General features: G+C 36.9%; 1 protein-coding gene across 1 annotated transcript; it reads left to right on the top strand.

Annotated features, from left to right (window-relative positions):
• The first annotated feature begins 2648 nt into the window (after window positions 1-2648).
• On the top strand, window positions 2649-11823 carry LOC140968863 (uncharacterized). Its single transcript, XM_073429997.1, has 10 exons — window positions 2649-2963; window positions 3060-3174; window positions 4295-4390; window positions 4477-5463; window positions 5555-5618; window positions 5820-5959; window positions 6054-6365; window positions 6475-6778; window positions 7423-7478; window positions 8242-11823. The coding sequence occupies exons 1-10, from the start codon at window positions 2917-2919 to the stop codon at window positions 11077-11079; spliced, it is 4959 nt and encodes a 1652-aa protein (XP_073286098.1). The 5' UTR covers window positions 2649-2916; the 3' UTR covers window positions 11080-11823.
• The last annotated feature ends 2314 nt before the right edge of the window (window positions 11824-14137 follow it).

Below are 14137 nucleotides of genomic sequence, written 5' to 3'. Positions count from 1 at the left end.
GGAATCTTGTTTCGGTAATTGATGTCCTCCTCTCATGTCTAGTTAGCCTCACTTTACACAAGATGCCTTATCTTTTGGATTCATTGAGAAAATTTCCCAAACTCCAAGAACTCTTCTACATTTTCACGGCACCTGAGGGTGAGCATATTTATGGCGCCGTCCGCGTGCATCCGACATTTTTTGTTCTTCGTTAAAATTAGTGCAACATACTCATTTTGACGACCATCATGACTCATACACTATAGAACACCTGACTGGAAGCATGAATTTCTTCCGGGTTTAATTTGAGCCATATCGAAATAGCTCAAGAAGTATTCTTTTACAAGTTTGATACTCTTAGGTAAATCATCTGTTGCTTCCGCTTTCATCTTACAATTCAGAAAAGAGTTGAGAATCTAACGGTGTTGACACCGATAAATGCAAGATTCTAAACTATATATAAACCCAAATCCGAAGTATTATTTGTGACCAAATACGTGAGAAAAAACTAGTCCGTTGAATTAGTGATAATCTAATATGGCCTTAATTTTATGCTTGTTTATCTTTTTAGCTTGGATACTACGACTAAGACTGATAGTGGGTTCGTGTGCTTCTTCTCCAACTTTCTTTCATTTTCTCTCCTTTCTTTTAAAGTGAGCAGTCATATTCAAAACTTTGTTTGATTCCCATAATTCAGAGTACAGTGGATGAACTTCAATATTTTCACACTTTTGTCTGTGCTGATGTTTAATCTTTGACAGAAATCAAAGGCTTCGGCGCACGAAGCATTTTTTTAACCTTAGCCATCTAATTTTTTTAAGAAAACAACCTCATCGAATGTATTTCAAGAGATATTTAGGAAAGTAGATTTGGTCAATCATTTTTTAAAAAAAAATAACTTTCCTAAGTGTATTTTAAAAGTAATTATTGGTTAGAATTAGATAACAAAATACTTTGTATTTCAAATACACTTGAGAAATAATATATTTTCTTAAGAAATTAGTTTATCGAGATTATTTTACAAATTTTCCTCGCCTTATAAAGTATTTTGATTAACATAACGGTAAATTGTGTGTATCAGATAAAAATGTTGTCTCGGATGTAGTAACACGTAATGATAACATGCAGTAAAATAATATAACACACAAATAAATAATTTAATTAAAAAATAACACATAGATAATTATGTAAAAGTGAATACATTTGTGCGATGCCTCATGAAAAAATAATAATAACTAGAAAAGAAATCGAGTTTACAAAATCAATATTAGTGAAGGAACGAAAAAACCATTTTCCATAACAAGTCAAGGAAGTAAATTGCATCTTATGATATCAATAACAAAAATAACCAAAATGCAAGAATGCAAATCTGTGTAGCCGAAATTCGGAGCAACAAAACAATTTTTCAATCAACACTTTGTACGAGTATTGAATTCAAATGTCTCAAACATATCACGACAACACAGTGAAACAACGATGTTTTCGTCTTTACGAGTTCTTCAGAAAATTCTCCAAAGTGAGACAACACTTTGTTCTATGCTCGTCTCATTTTTCTCTAGTGTACAACAACTATTCTTCTGTGTATAAACATATGTTGATGATTCCTCGAATAAATTTCTACAAGATAAACAAACTAGACTTTCATTAAGAAACAAATTATTTTAAATATTAAATATCAAATCTATAATTTTAAAAACTCAATATTCTACAAAGACAAAACTCTTATGCAAAATCTTCTAACTACACCATGTCCATCCGGAGTAGCCATTTCAAACTCCCCGAATGTTTGTTTGTTCACGAAGGTGGTTTGTTACAAATACATGATAAGAAGTTTAATAGAACAAGGACGCAAGTCCATCTGGCCGAGCACGGCGGGGGATACACCATCATGGCAAAAAATCACTCGCCTTTTAACGTTATCTATTGATATTATCGTAGGATGCGATTCGTAGCGACAAAAATAATTTGAACATAAAGTCCAGCCAAGAGCTAGCTTCTTCACTCTTTTTCATCAAACGAAACTTCAATTGTTTTTTTTTTTTAAAAAAAATTTAAAAAATGCACAATCCCAAGAGAAGTAAAAAAAAAAAAAAAAAAAAAAACAAAAAAAAAAAAAAAAAAAAAAAAAAACAATGATCAACATTAACTTGTTTTACTGACTAATTGCAAGATATACATACTCTACAAATCTGAAGCAATGTGTACACTAATTGTCATAGATTATATACAATCTATCTTTCGATTAACTCGTGCTAGAAAATCACTAAATCTTTGGCTATACATAAATTGGTATATTATTCACATTGATTTGGTTATTTAGATTGGATATTTTAAAAACTAAACTCTAAATTAGAATCAATTGTTTCGATTTGGTTGATTTAAAATCGATTCATTTAAACCATAATTAACAAAAAAAAAAAACTGATTTGGATTAATAATGATAAAATACATTTACACATATGCCCCTCTTTACCATTTTTGTTACGTGTCACACATGTAACAATGGGAGACCCTCGTTTCCCAAACCCGTCAACACGTTCAAAGGCCTGTTTCAGCCGAATGGCAGAGTTGTTAAATCCAGTGAAATTCCCAGGGCTTTTTGGTAAGAACCTGTGGGCGTTGAACCCACCCACGTACTTGACCTGGCGCCAATCCAAGCACAAGTGAGCGACACTCTTATCTCTCGCTGTTTTTACGCATAAATTATGCAAACGATCTTGTGATTATCTATTTTCATCGATTTACATAAGCAAGAGTCCAAGAATCAAACTGAACCCTGGAAGTTAATTAAATTATTTTTTTGATTTCGTGTTAAATCTTTGCTGAAAATCAGGGGAAGATGAGCCGTTGCTGAGAAGTGGATATCAATCGATCTATTGTAGGATTCGACCCTGATTCTTTTGACCCCCCTCGAGTTTCATTTTTCGATCTGATCGAATGGAATCGCCGACGCCGGTTTCTCGTTATGTCCACCGGAATTCGAAGTAGGTTTCTTTTTCCCTTTCGATTTCTTTTGTGGGTGAAATTCTTTAAGCTTGTGTGTGAGTGTTTTATCTGATGTTATGAGAGTGATGGTGCAGAAAACGTGTGTTTCCGGGGGGAAGTTCGTCATCGGTGTGTAAGGATGTGGAGGTGTTGGAAATCGTGCCGCCCTCCAATCATACGCCTAAACCTAAGTCTTCCAGGAAAAAAGAGGTGAGTTATTAGGGTTATTATTTTATATTTCGCTTCTAATTTCTCAAATTGGGCTTGTTTCGGTTCTTCTCGAGTTTGAGGTACGTTAGAGGATTGCTCTGTTCTTTTAGGATTTTCTTAGGTGTTTCAGGTTTGTTCTGAATGATTGAATTTTGATCAAGTAATGATTTTTTTGTTTGTGTTTGCATGGGTGGGCTACTGTGATTAAAGGGCTGTATCTAGCAAATAATTGAAATGAGACTGATTTAGAATTGTTTGTTAAGTTTAATTGGGGGATTTGCCTTTGAGTGGATAATGTTTCTATTATTTTAGTGATATGGCTTGATGAGTTGGATGGTAGAAGATTGAGGGTGGAAAATGTTCAATTGACTCAGAAATTTGTTTGAACTTTCTATTGGGCAAAAGGCTTTAGCTAGCATTGGGTGTATATCAGACTTGCCTGGTTTCCCTATATCCATAGATTGTTCTCAGATGTCGAACTTTTGTATTGGAAGAGGCTGCAGATGGATCGTCATTTGACGTGGGACTAATGCCTTTTTTATCGGATCAATGAGATTTGACTGCTGTTGAAAGTGAGAATGGCATTATATGGGTTAAAATTTCCACTTAAATCTGTCCTTGTTTGTGTAGAGATCCTTTCAAGACTATATTGTATATGCAATGTCTGTTGTCACCTCTTTTCCTTGATGAATGCTTTTCTGTAATCTGCGCGAAGATTTCAGGGCATGATAGTGCCAAGTTAACTGGTGGTATTGATGGATTTTTAGTCATAAATAATGTGTTGGTTCTGTCAGTATAGTCTTCCTTGATTTGTTCTGTTGTTGCCTCTCTTTCGTGACAACTGCATGAGCTTAGAGCTCTCTAGTCAGGAATTCGGAAAGGAACTTTTGGAACACCAATAGGTTCACAAATATTCTTAATTCCTTGACCTGTGGCATTTCCTTTTTATATGGCCTGCAATCACTTGAACTTCGTTCTGAAACCACTCTCCATGTACAAGCTGAGATGGGCATGGTTGGAGTTTGAAAATAATTACTTGTTTTGCTTCAATATAACTCATTTTCTGAAAGTAATGCTGTATGCACACATCCTAACTTTCAAGTTACCTATTTTCTTGAAGGTTATTTGTCATGAGATAATTGATGTTGACGTAGAAGAAGACCGTGGTGATGTAATGATAATAGATCCTCATGTTGATGTCCACGGGAAGGGCAAGGTACTGTACTATTCTCACTATTTGAATTTTGTGTGCTTCCTGTTTCTCTAGCAATGTAATAAATTGTTCTTTTATCTGGCGTGTAGGAGGCTTTGCCCGCTTTTTCAATTGGTCTAGGTGGTTTAGCAGCGGATGGATTGGCAAGCGACATCAAATCAACCAATGGTGCTTTACAATCACCTGATTCAATGATTATAGATGATTCCAGTTCTAATAATTTCTTTGGAGAGGAAGAGTGGCTAGAGAATTATTGTGATGACCTATTGTTTGATGAACATTCAATGTTAGAATCTTATTTTGATCACATGGATATACCTCCTGGTATTGAGGCACCATTTCCCTGGTTACCAAGTTCTCCCAGAAATAAAAATAAGGTGACATCTACAGGCACTTCAACTAATTCAAGTTTGCAACTAAAGTCAGATGTTGCCATTGTTCCTTCTAGCTTAAATTCACCTCTATCGTCATGGCCATCACCATCACGGAGCAAGTCAACTAGGCAACCTAAAAAGTTGAAACTACCATACAAATCGCTGGAACCTGGTGCAGTTCCAAAGAAATCGACTGTTTCAATTAGTACATCCTTTCTGGGTTCACAATCCTCCATCAGTTCTTTGGCTCTTAAGCGCGGGAAGGAACCTTTGCGTTCTTTTGGAAAGAGTAAAAGGAAGACTCGTGCATCCCAGGTTATCTATTCTGGTCCACTAGGCCAGTTATCTTCTGGTGCGAGTTATCCACCTGTCATTGTCAATCATGCCAGTAGCTCTCTGAACTTGAAAATGCCATCAAGTTCACCTGGAATGGAAACTTATATGCCTCCGTGGCAGGATTTGCGCCTGAATATGTTAGGACCTTCTATTGGTCCTTCAGGGTTTCTGACTGAATTTGTCACCTGGCCACAAGATTCCACCAATTTTAAAAATGGTGAATCTCCCATGGTAATACAGACAACAAATGTAGAACTAAGAAATATTGACGAAGTTTTGCAAAATTTTGAAGGTTTTAAAAAATTTGACACCGTTGAAGATTATTCGGATCACTTCTACTCCAAAAATGCTTCATCCGGCAAACAGGTAACTGCTATTTAAAAAATTGGTTTGTTTCTTGTCCATCTCTTCAAAAATTCATTTGTGCCTTTATGATATCGTCTTCGAATGTTGACAGCCACCAAAGAATTGGGCTAAGAGAATACAGGAAGAATGGAAGATTCTGGAAAAAGATTTACCCGGTATGTTTTGAAAATCCTCCATCACATCTCCCTGTGTAATGTTTTTGGCCAGCATTTTTGTTTGATTACACTCATGAATTAACAAGGTATTGGCATCAAGTTATAGCTTTTAAATATTTCTCATAGCTAATGCATTATTTTACTGATATTTAGAATAGCTTCGCCCCTAACCTTATATTTTTTCTGCTGTCACCAACACAGACACTATATTTGTAAGGGTTTACGAAGCCAGGATGGATCTTTTGCGGGCTGTGATTGTAGGAGCAGAGGGAACGCCATACCATGATGGTCTCTTTTTCTTTGATGTCTTCTTTCCGAGCAGTTATCCTAATGTTCCACCTGTATGTTTTTTTAATTTCTTCTGAAGCATGCAGTTTGGTGTCTATAAGATGGGGTAATTATGAGGCCTAATCACGTGATTTCTATTCTTGCCAGCTTGTCCATTATCATTCAGGCGGTCTACGAATCAACCCAAATTTATATAATTGTGGAAAAGTATGTCTCAGCCTTCTTAATACATGGAGTGGTAACCACAAAGAGAAGTGGATCCTTGGTGTTTCAACCATGTTACAAGTTTTGGTCTCCATACAAGGGCTGATTTTGAATGCCAAGCCCTACTTTAACGAGCCTGGATATGCAAACACGAGTGGCTCCCCAACTGGAGAAAAACGATCATTGGAATACAACGAGAGTACATTTATTTACTCCCTCCAAACGATGGTGTACAGCATGAAAAGGCCGCCAAACGTAAGTTGAATCCATCTCTTCACTTTATGTCTATGAACATCAAATCAAACTCAAACCCAATGCCTTTATTCTACTGATAAATTGCTTATTCATTCATTTGTTTTTGTAGCATTTTGAGGACTTTGTAATTGGGCATTATTGCAAATATGCTCGTGATATTATGGTATCATGTAAAGCATACTTGGATGGAGCTCAAGTAGGTTGTCTCGTTAAAGGGGGTGTTCAAGATGTAGATGAAGGCGACAAGAGCTGCTCACAGCATTTCAAGAACAGTTTGGCTGGGTTCATCCCTACTCTGGTAAATACATTTTCACAAATTGGAGCTCAAGATTGTCAGGAGTTCCTTTCTTTGTCTCAAAAGGCTACCGGACCAGCAACTGCTACTCGTAGGCCCTTACAACTTATGCCATTAGGCTAAGGAATTTGCCAATCCTCGACTTCAAGATTGTGCGCCTGAGACTTGCCGCTCGCCTTTGGTTATATTAGTTATGACTGATTTTTGCATTGACTCGTCTTAGAAAGAACACAATGTTGTTTTTTTCTTTTTCGACATCTCAATGCCTATTTTGACAATTATGTGTACATTTGAACTTTACCTGGACTTTTACTCCTATCGAATCGATCTAAATCTCGATATGGATTCTTAATAGCGTTCTATTAACATTCATCGTCTGCCCACTTTCCCTCCATTTTCATGGTGAGTTAATGTTGTGGAATATAAACTAAATCTACTTTTCATGTGGGCTGATTCAAATATTAAGAGTAGAGCGTTGCATAGTAGACTGCAAGTAAGGGACGAAACTTTTTTTCCGAAAAATTATGCGTAAAGTTTTATTTTTTTCGTTAGTCTATATTGATTATCACGGGTAGTAAATGCATATTTATATTTGATATTTAATTAATGCTTGAAATATCTCGTTTACACATGTTAACTGTAAATTTTATTCCTTAATTGTAATTTATGAATGGGCTCTCCGAAAATATTGTTCCATTTACGAAATTTGTTATTATATCGACACCTATTCTTTAATGAAGTTTATTTTTTGATTTATTTTAGATGATTTCGTCAATTTATATAAATGTTCAATTAGTGCACACGCTAAGAGTGGGTGTGTCAGTGATAATTGAACCCAGTTCACGTTCTACTAAAATAAGCCATCAGCAATAAATTAGTATTTAATTTTCCGTGATGCTTTTGGGTTCATCCTTTAATCTTTCTAAATCCACCTGGTTTTTATAAATGGGGGGAATCTTAACAAATCCGAGTCAAACAAATGCTGCCATGATCCCAAAGTAATTGACACCATGTGAAACAAAAGGAACGGACCTCGAGTTCGAAACAATGCAAACCCCACCCCGTCTAATATAAATTTAAAACTGTCCATTCTTGTCCGCCCAACGGTTACCGGTGAGAGAGATTGAAATGGAAACTTCGTACTTATTTACAGCGAATTATTTGTCTTATCCACAAGTCGTTGACATGGTCTAAGTCATCGTCGCCAGTTGAACATATTAACAACAATTAATGCTCACTGGAGTGGAGGGAACCCACGCCCGGACTTATTAGTTTCATGTTCAAATTGCATTGATTCCTGAGAGTTCTTTTAAAAGAATAAAATAAGCACGCATCGTGATAAAAGGGTGTAGAGCCAGTCAGACAAATCTGGTGATCAGCTTTTTCTAGGAAAGGGGGGACTTGGAAAAAGTATCATTGACTAATGACAATGCATTGTAGCCTATTATGTATATATTTGTATATAGAGTTCAATAATTTTGAATATGATGTATTTTCCTTTGATATAACATGCACCAATAATATCGAACGGCGGTAGGAAGTCAATTATTTCCTTATATACCATTTACATAGAACAAATAGATAATCTTCCTTCACTTGATTTCTAGTTCTATGCTTGCGGTAGCCATGAATCCGTCAATCAATATGCCTTTTTCTTCGTGCTTTTACAAGTCCTTGTGTTTTTTTCTTATTGGTAACCTCTTTGTATCGTCTGTTGTTTCTTCTCCTCCATACACTGATCACTGTTCTTCTATAGTTCCTGAATCTAGACCCACCCAGCAGACTTACCGAATCCGTTTACCTCAATTTCGCACAACGTATTACACCGGTGGAGAAAGACTTATTGGTGAGAAACCACTCAACAAATCATATGACTATGTGGGAAAATTACTTTCCATCAAACTCACATCAGATTCATACGAGACCATCGCCAAGAATGTTTATACGGTTCGTGGTCAACTGGTTATCCAGTCCCCGTACCGGTATTACAATCGGTATATAAGTAATTTCAGCAATGATGGATCTTATTACCACAGGAGGAGACGCTATAGATCAAACGTGATCACGTTTTTCTTGAATGGTTTCTGGTCAGAATCTTCAAGAAAGCTTTGTATGGTTGGGTCAGCTTCTTGGAAGTCTATCAATCTTGATGCTGTTTTGAAGCTGAGTTACAATTCTTTGAATCCAAGTATGCTTACTAGTGTGATTAGTGGAAGTTTGGAAAGCACAAGGTCCGTTAAGGACTCCGGGTACTTTGAGCCAATTTCAATGTTTGATTTTCCTTATGTTCCCGACTATATTTTCTCTTTGGTTTCGAAAGAACTCGAAGGTGGGTATTCGGGTGGTTTTGAAGGTCCAAAAGACCAGTCTCTTGATTTGGATTCGAGCAGGTTTTGCTCTTCTCTATTACAGGGTTTTTTTACTTTCGAGTTGGAGCTTGGAAGAGAGTGCGACAATGCTCAAACTTGTTCTGCACGCGGTGTGGTTGACGGATTCTCGCCTCAACTGGTATCCTTAAATCCAATCCAGTGTTCTGAGGAAAAACGAGTGATTCGGTATGTGGTAAGATTTCAGAATGTCAGCTATACTGCATTTAATGAAAATTTTGATCTTAATGCCACGTTAATCGGTGAGGGAGGATGGGATGATAAGAAAAACCAGCTGTTGATTGTTGCTTGTCGAATCTTGGATCCAGTTAACCATTTTGGGAATGGTATAGGAGATTGTTCGTTAAGGTTGAGTTTCAGATATCCTTCAATCCTAACCATCAGAAATCATGCCAAAATTGCTGGCAAAATTTGGACAAACAAAACTATTTATGATGCAGGATACTTCAGAAACATTAATCTCACAAGCATTGATGGAGGGTATGTTGCTGTGTCATTTTCGGGGTTGAGATATGAATACACGGAATTGGATAAAGCAAAGAGATTATGCCGAGTGGAGAAGGTTGAAAAGAAGAAGGGGAATATATATCCAGATGCACGGTCTTACAACATGAGGTTCGACATGTCTGTGGAAAATTCGAATGGGAAAAAGTTTGCTTGGGGCTATACAGTACCTCTATCCATTGGAAATGAGGTCTACCAAGGAGACATGGGGATAGCACTGGCACCAGAATCAGCACTAGTCGCAGATGCTGTACTGGAACCTATTTCCGAACCCCAGAAAAGTAGATCCGGCCCCTTGAATATGAGCTTCATAGTATCCATCACCCCTTTTTATTCCGAATATAATAACTCACGGAGTCAAAGTCAAATCCAGATCACTGCCGAAGGAGCGTATGATTCAGAAACCGGATGGCTCTGTATGGTAGGCTGCAGAAAATTTCCATCTAATGTCAAAAAATCTGATGACAACTCCATAGACTGTGAGATAGTTGTGAACTTCCAGTTTGCTCCAATCAATAATAAAAACGGCGGTGTTATCAGTGGAATCATCAGAAGCACACGAACAAAAACAGATCCTCTTTATTTTGAGGATATGACAATGTCATCTGCTGCATTTTACAGCACTGTGGCTGAACGCTCGATTTGGAGAATGGACTTGGAGATCACCATGGTCTTGATATCCAACACGTTCCTGTGCATCCTTGTGGGGCTACAACTCTTCCACGTGAGAAGAAATCCTGAGGTCGTCTCCAGCATTTCACTTGTCATGCTTCTGATACTTTCTCTAGGATACATGATCCCGCTTGTCCTGAATTTCGAAGCCCTTTTCTTTCAAAACTATAACAAGCAACCATTCATGCTTAGCAGCAAGGGATGGCTTGAAGCTAATGAAGTAACCCTGAGAGTAGTAATAATGGTGGCATTTTTGTTGCAAATACGCCTACTCCAACTGGTTTGGACTGCCAAAACAAGTGAAGGAAATGAAAAGGGCTTGTGGGGTGCGGAGAAAAAGGCGGTTTTTGTTTCGGTGCTGATGTATTTTTTTGGCGGATTACTCACTCTGCTGCTGAACTGGATAAAGAGCAAGAATCAAGAGATGCATTTTTATGTTGAATATGATCAAGTGTACTATTCTATTTGGGGGTACTTGAGATCTTATGCTGGTTTGATTCTTGATGGGTTTCTTCTCCCACAAATCTTGCTCAGTACTTTCTCTGGTTCATCTGCAAAAGCTTTGTCTAATCCATTCTACATCGGCACCAGTGCGGTCCGGTTGGTGCCTCATGCTTATGATCAATACAGGGCTCACAATTTTCCACGAACCATCGTTAATGGAACATACTATTATGCGAATCCCTCCGCCGATTTTTACTCTACCGCTTGGGATGTGATAATTCCTTGTGGAGTGGTTGCACTGGCTGTGATTGTGTTTCTGCAGCAACGACATGGTGGACGCTGGATTCTTCCGAGGAGATTCAGGGAGTTAGAGCTGTATGAAAAAGTTCCCGTGGTTAACAATGAGCTATGAATCATATTTGCATTCAGAACTATAAGATGATATGTCTACTTTTTCAGTGTTTTGCGGTTTAATCAATCTTTAAATACCATAAGTAGTAAGTAGGAGTATATGTGTTGTTAATTAATGACAAGTTTACTGTGCGCATGCTCTGATTAGAAATATCAGACGATAGTTTTCAAAATGGCTTCCCCTTTTTATTCACAAAAAAAGTTTCCCGTCATGGCTGGTTTGAAGTACACCGACATCGATTGCTTATTCGGTAGGATTTCTTCGTTCATGTTTTTGGTAGCCTTTCAACTTCTCACTTAAAAGTTAAAACACTACTAGGGAATGGGACATGTGACCATATGAGAGAAGTAAGGAGCGTGTATTCAGGATAAGACTTGTGTTTTATGTAATGAATGTGATGAATCTGCTGCACATCTTTTCTTTGCTTGTCGGGTATCAAATCGTTTATGGAAGGATATTCGAGAGTGACTGGGAATGAAGAAGATTACAGGCACAGTAACCTCTGTGCTTCGGGCTTTTAGAGGTGTATACAGAGGCAGTTCTACATTGACAAAATTGAGATGCACAGCTCTTGCAGCATGTATTTACCATATCTGGAATGCAAGAGATAGGGCACAGTTAGAAGAGAGGTAGCTTGCATTGAAGGAATCACTCGAAAGATACAGATTCTCACATACCACAAGTAGTTCACCCACGATGCTGGACTCTGGGGTATGCCCTCTTTTTTTTTTTATGGTTCCTGCTCAACCTTATGGCTACCCAGCGCTTTGTGCTTTTGCAGGACATGCGCTGGGGCGTTCGTCTCCTTTGCACAAACACATGTTTTGTCTCGTGCATGGATATTTTAGTTAACTTCGCTTTGCTTAGTTACCGGTTCAGATTATTGTTATCTCCTAGGATGCTCAAGATACTTGTATCAAATCTTTTTACCTCGTTTTTTATGGAGTTTTTTTCGTTTATATAAAAAAAAAAAAAAAAGGAGCGTGGAAGAATTTGAAAATAATGACTATAGTGGATGCTAGCATGGTGTAAACATTTGAAAAAATCGGAGTAATAAAAGTACACGCCGAAAAGTTTGAAGACACGAAAGTTCAATTCGATTAATTAATCGTGACTCGGTTATTAAATAATTTTTATCAGTATTATATTATATTCTATCCAATGGTCAGGACTTAGGAAATAATAATAATCTTTTTCTATTTTATAAAGTAATATATCATCATAATAACTGTATTCGTTAGTTGGTATAGCGAAATATGAAATATAACTCTAACCCTATTTATAGTATCCCTGCTCTACTAATTTCAATTAAATAAAAATTTAGAAAAAAGAAAAAATGACACCAATATTTTTATATTTTATTTTATAAAAAACTTATTTCAGATAAAATTATAGTTATTATTAAATTTTAATATATTCGTGCCACCAACTTGATTTCTAGCGGCCCAAATTGCAAAAAGACTTATTTTTGAGACCCGGCCCAAGTACCCAAAATCTTGCAAAACCCTAACAAATGCGTCATTTATAAATGAATACCCTCACACTTCCCCCTCTCCATCTCTGCTTTTGAAACTTGATCTTCCTATCTATTGATAATGACAATATCATCTGCATCGAAGCTCGTGAATTTACGCGTGCCTGCACTCCAGAACCTCATCCGACGCCACTTGCTCCGCCCCTCCGCCGCCTCTACGAACCCCGTTACAGACGCACATTTCGTCGATCCACCTCGTCTGGTGAAGGAGGACTTCTATCCTCGTTTCCGATCATCATTCGTGACGACGAACTTTGATATCGACGAATCGAATTCCCCGCTATGTTTCAATGCGTCGTTTCGTTTCTCTGTGATGCAATCTGAGGCGGCCAGGAAATTGGGAGAGGATGCTGGGAGTGAATCTGGGGCTTTGGCTAATGGTGATGCCTGTTGTCACCCCAGAGGTAGGAGGGCCTCATATGACTCCGACTCCAATGATAGTGATGAGGATGCCGACCACCGTGATTCGTATGATAGCGATGCACCCTACGGCGACTCTTCTGACGACGATGAATGCTTCAATGAGAACGACGGTTACACCACCTCTGACGAAGATTAGGAGGGTATGCCCCGCAACCGCGCCTACTCCGATTGGACATATCCTCCTCGTCCTTTATTTTGGAGTGAAAGGCACCATATCTAAAGATGCCACATATATTCTTTAATATCCACCAGGTAGCTTGAAATTTCTAGTGTTCCATCCTCCATTTTCGATTTTCTTGGTGTTCATTCTGCACCAATAATTATTGCGTATTTTATTTAATTTTTTGTTTAATTCGGGGCCATAGGCTAGTTTTACAGAATGTCTCCATGCAAACATAACACGGCATTCCGCAAATAATCGCCAACCGAATCAAAATTTTCACAAATGCCGTTTTGTTGTCATACCCAGCAAAAGCAAAAATACCAAACTAGCTGTTAAAGACTAAAGAGTGACGAGTAAACAAAATTTAATATTCGGACAGATCTGTTGGCGTAGAAAGATCATGCTGTCGTGGCAATGTAATTATGCAGAGTTTATAAAGTCTAATTTATTTCATTAATTTTTATTTGATATTTATGTTTTATTTTTTGTTATTTATATTTTTATAAATATATTTTAATCATTGTCTAATGTATAATTATTTTTTCTGTTGATATTTATGTTCTATTTTTTTGTTATTCGTATTTTTGTGAATAAATTTTACAAAATAAATAGAATATAGATAATATAAAATGAAGTTCAAACATCATTATTTTTATTTTGTAATCATTTATTTATCTATTATTATTCTTTGTTTTTAAAAACAATGATATTTTTGGCACTCTGTACTTTTGAAAAAACTTTTTGGTATGATTACACAAAAACTCTTATAATATTATCTCACAGATTAATTTTGTTAACGAATGTCACATATGATTCGAGTTACAAAAAATTATAAAAATATTATTTTTCATTCTTAATATAGACCATGTCAATCCGTCTCACGATACGTGATATCATCTCAGAAGAGATCTACTCATATATATATATATATATATATA

This window comes from Primulina huaijiensis, unplaced genomic scaffold (genome assembly GCF_012295235.1).
Source record: "Primulina huaijiensis isolate GDHJ02 unplaced genomic scaffold, ASM1229523v2 scaffold38229, whole genome shotgun sequence".
In the NCBI taxonomy this organism is placed as follows: Eukaryota; Viridiplantae; Streptophyta; class Magnoliopsida; order Lamiales; family Gesneriaceae; genus Primulina; species Primulina huaijiensis.
This window is presented reverse-complemented; position numbering and strand designations above follow the sequence as displayed.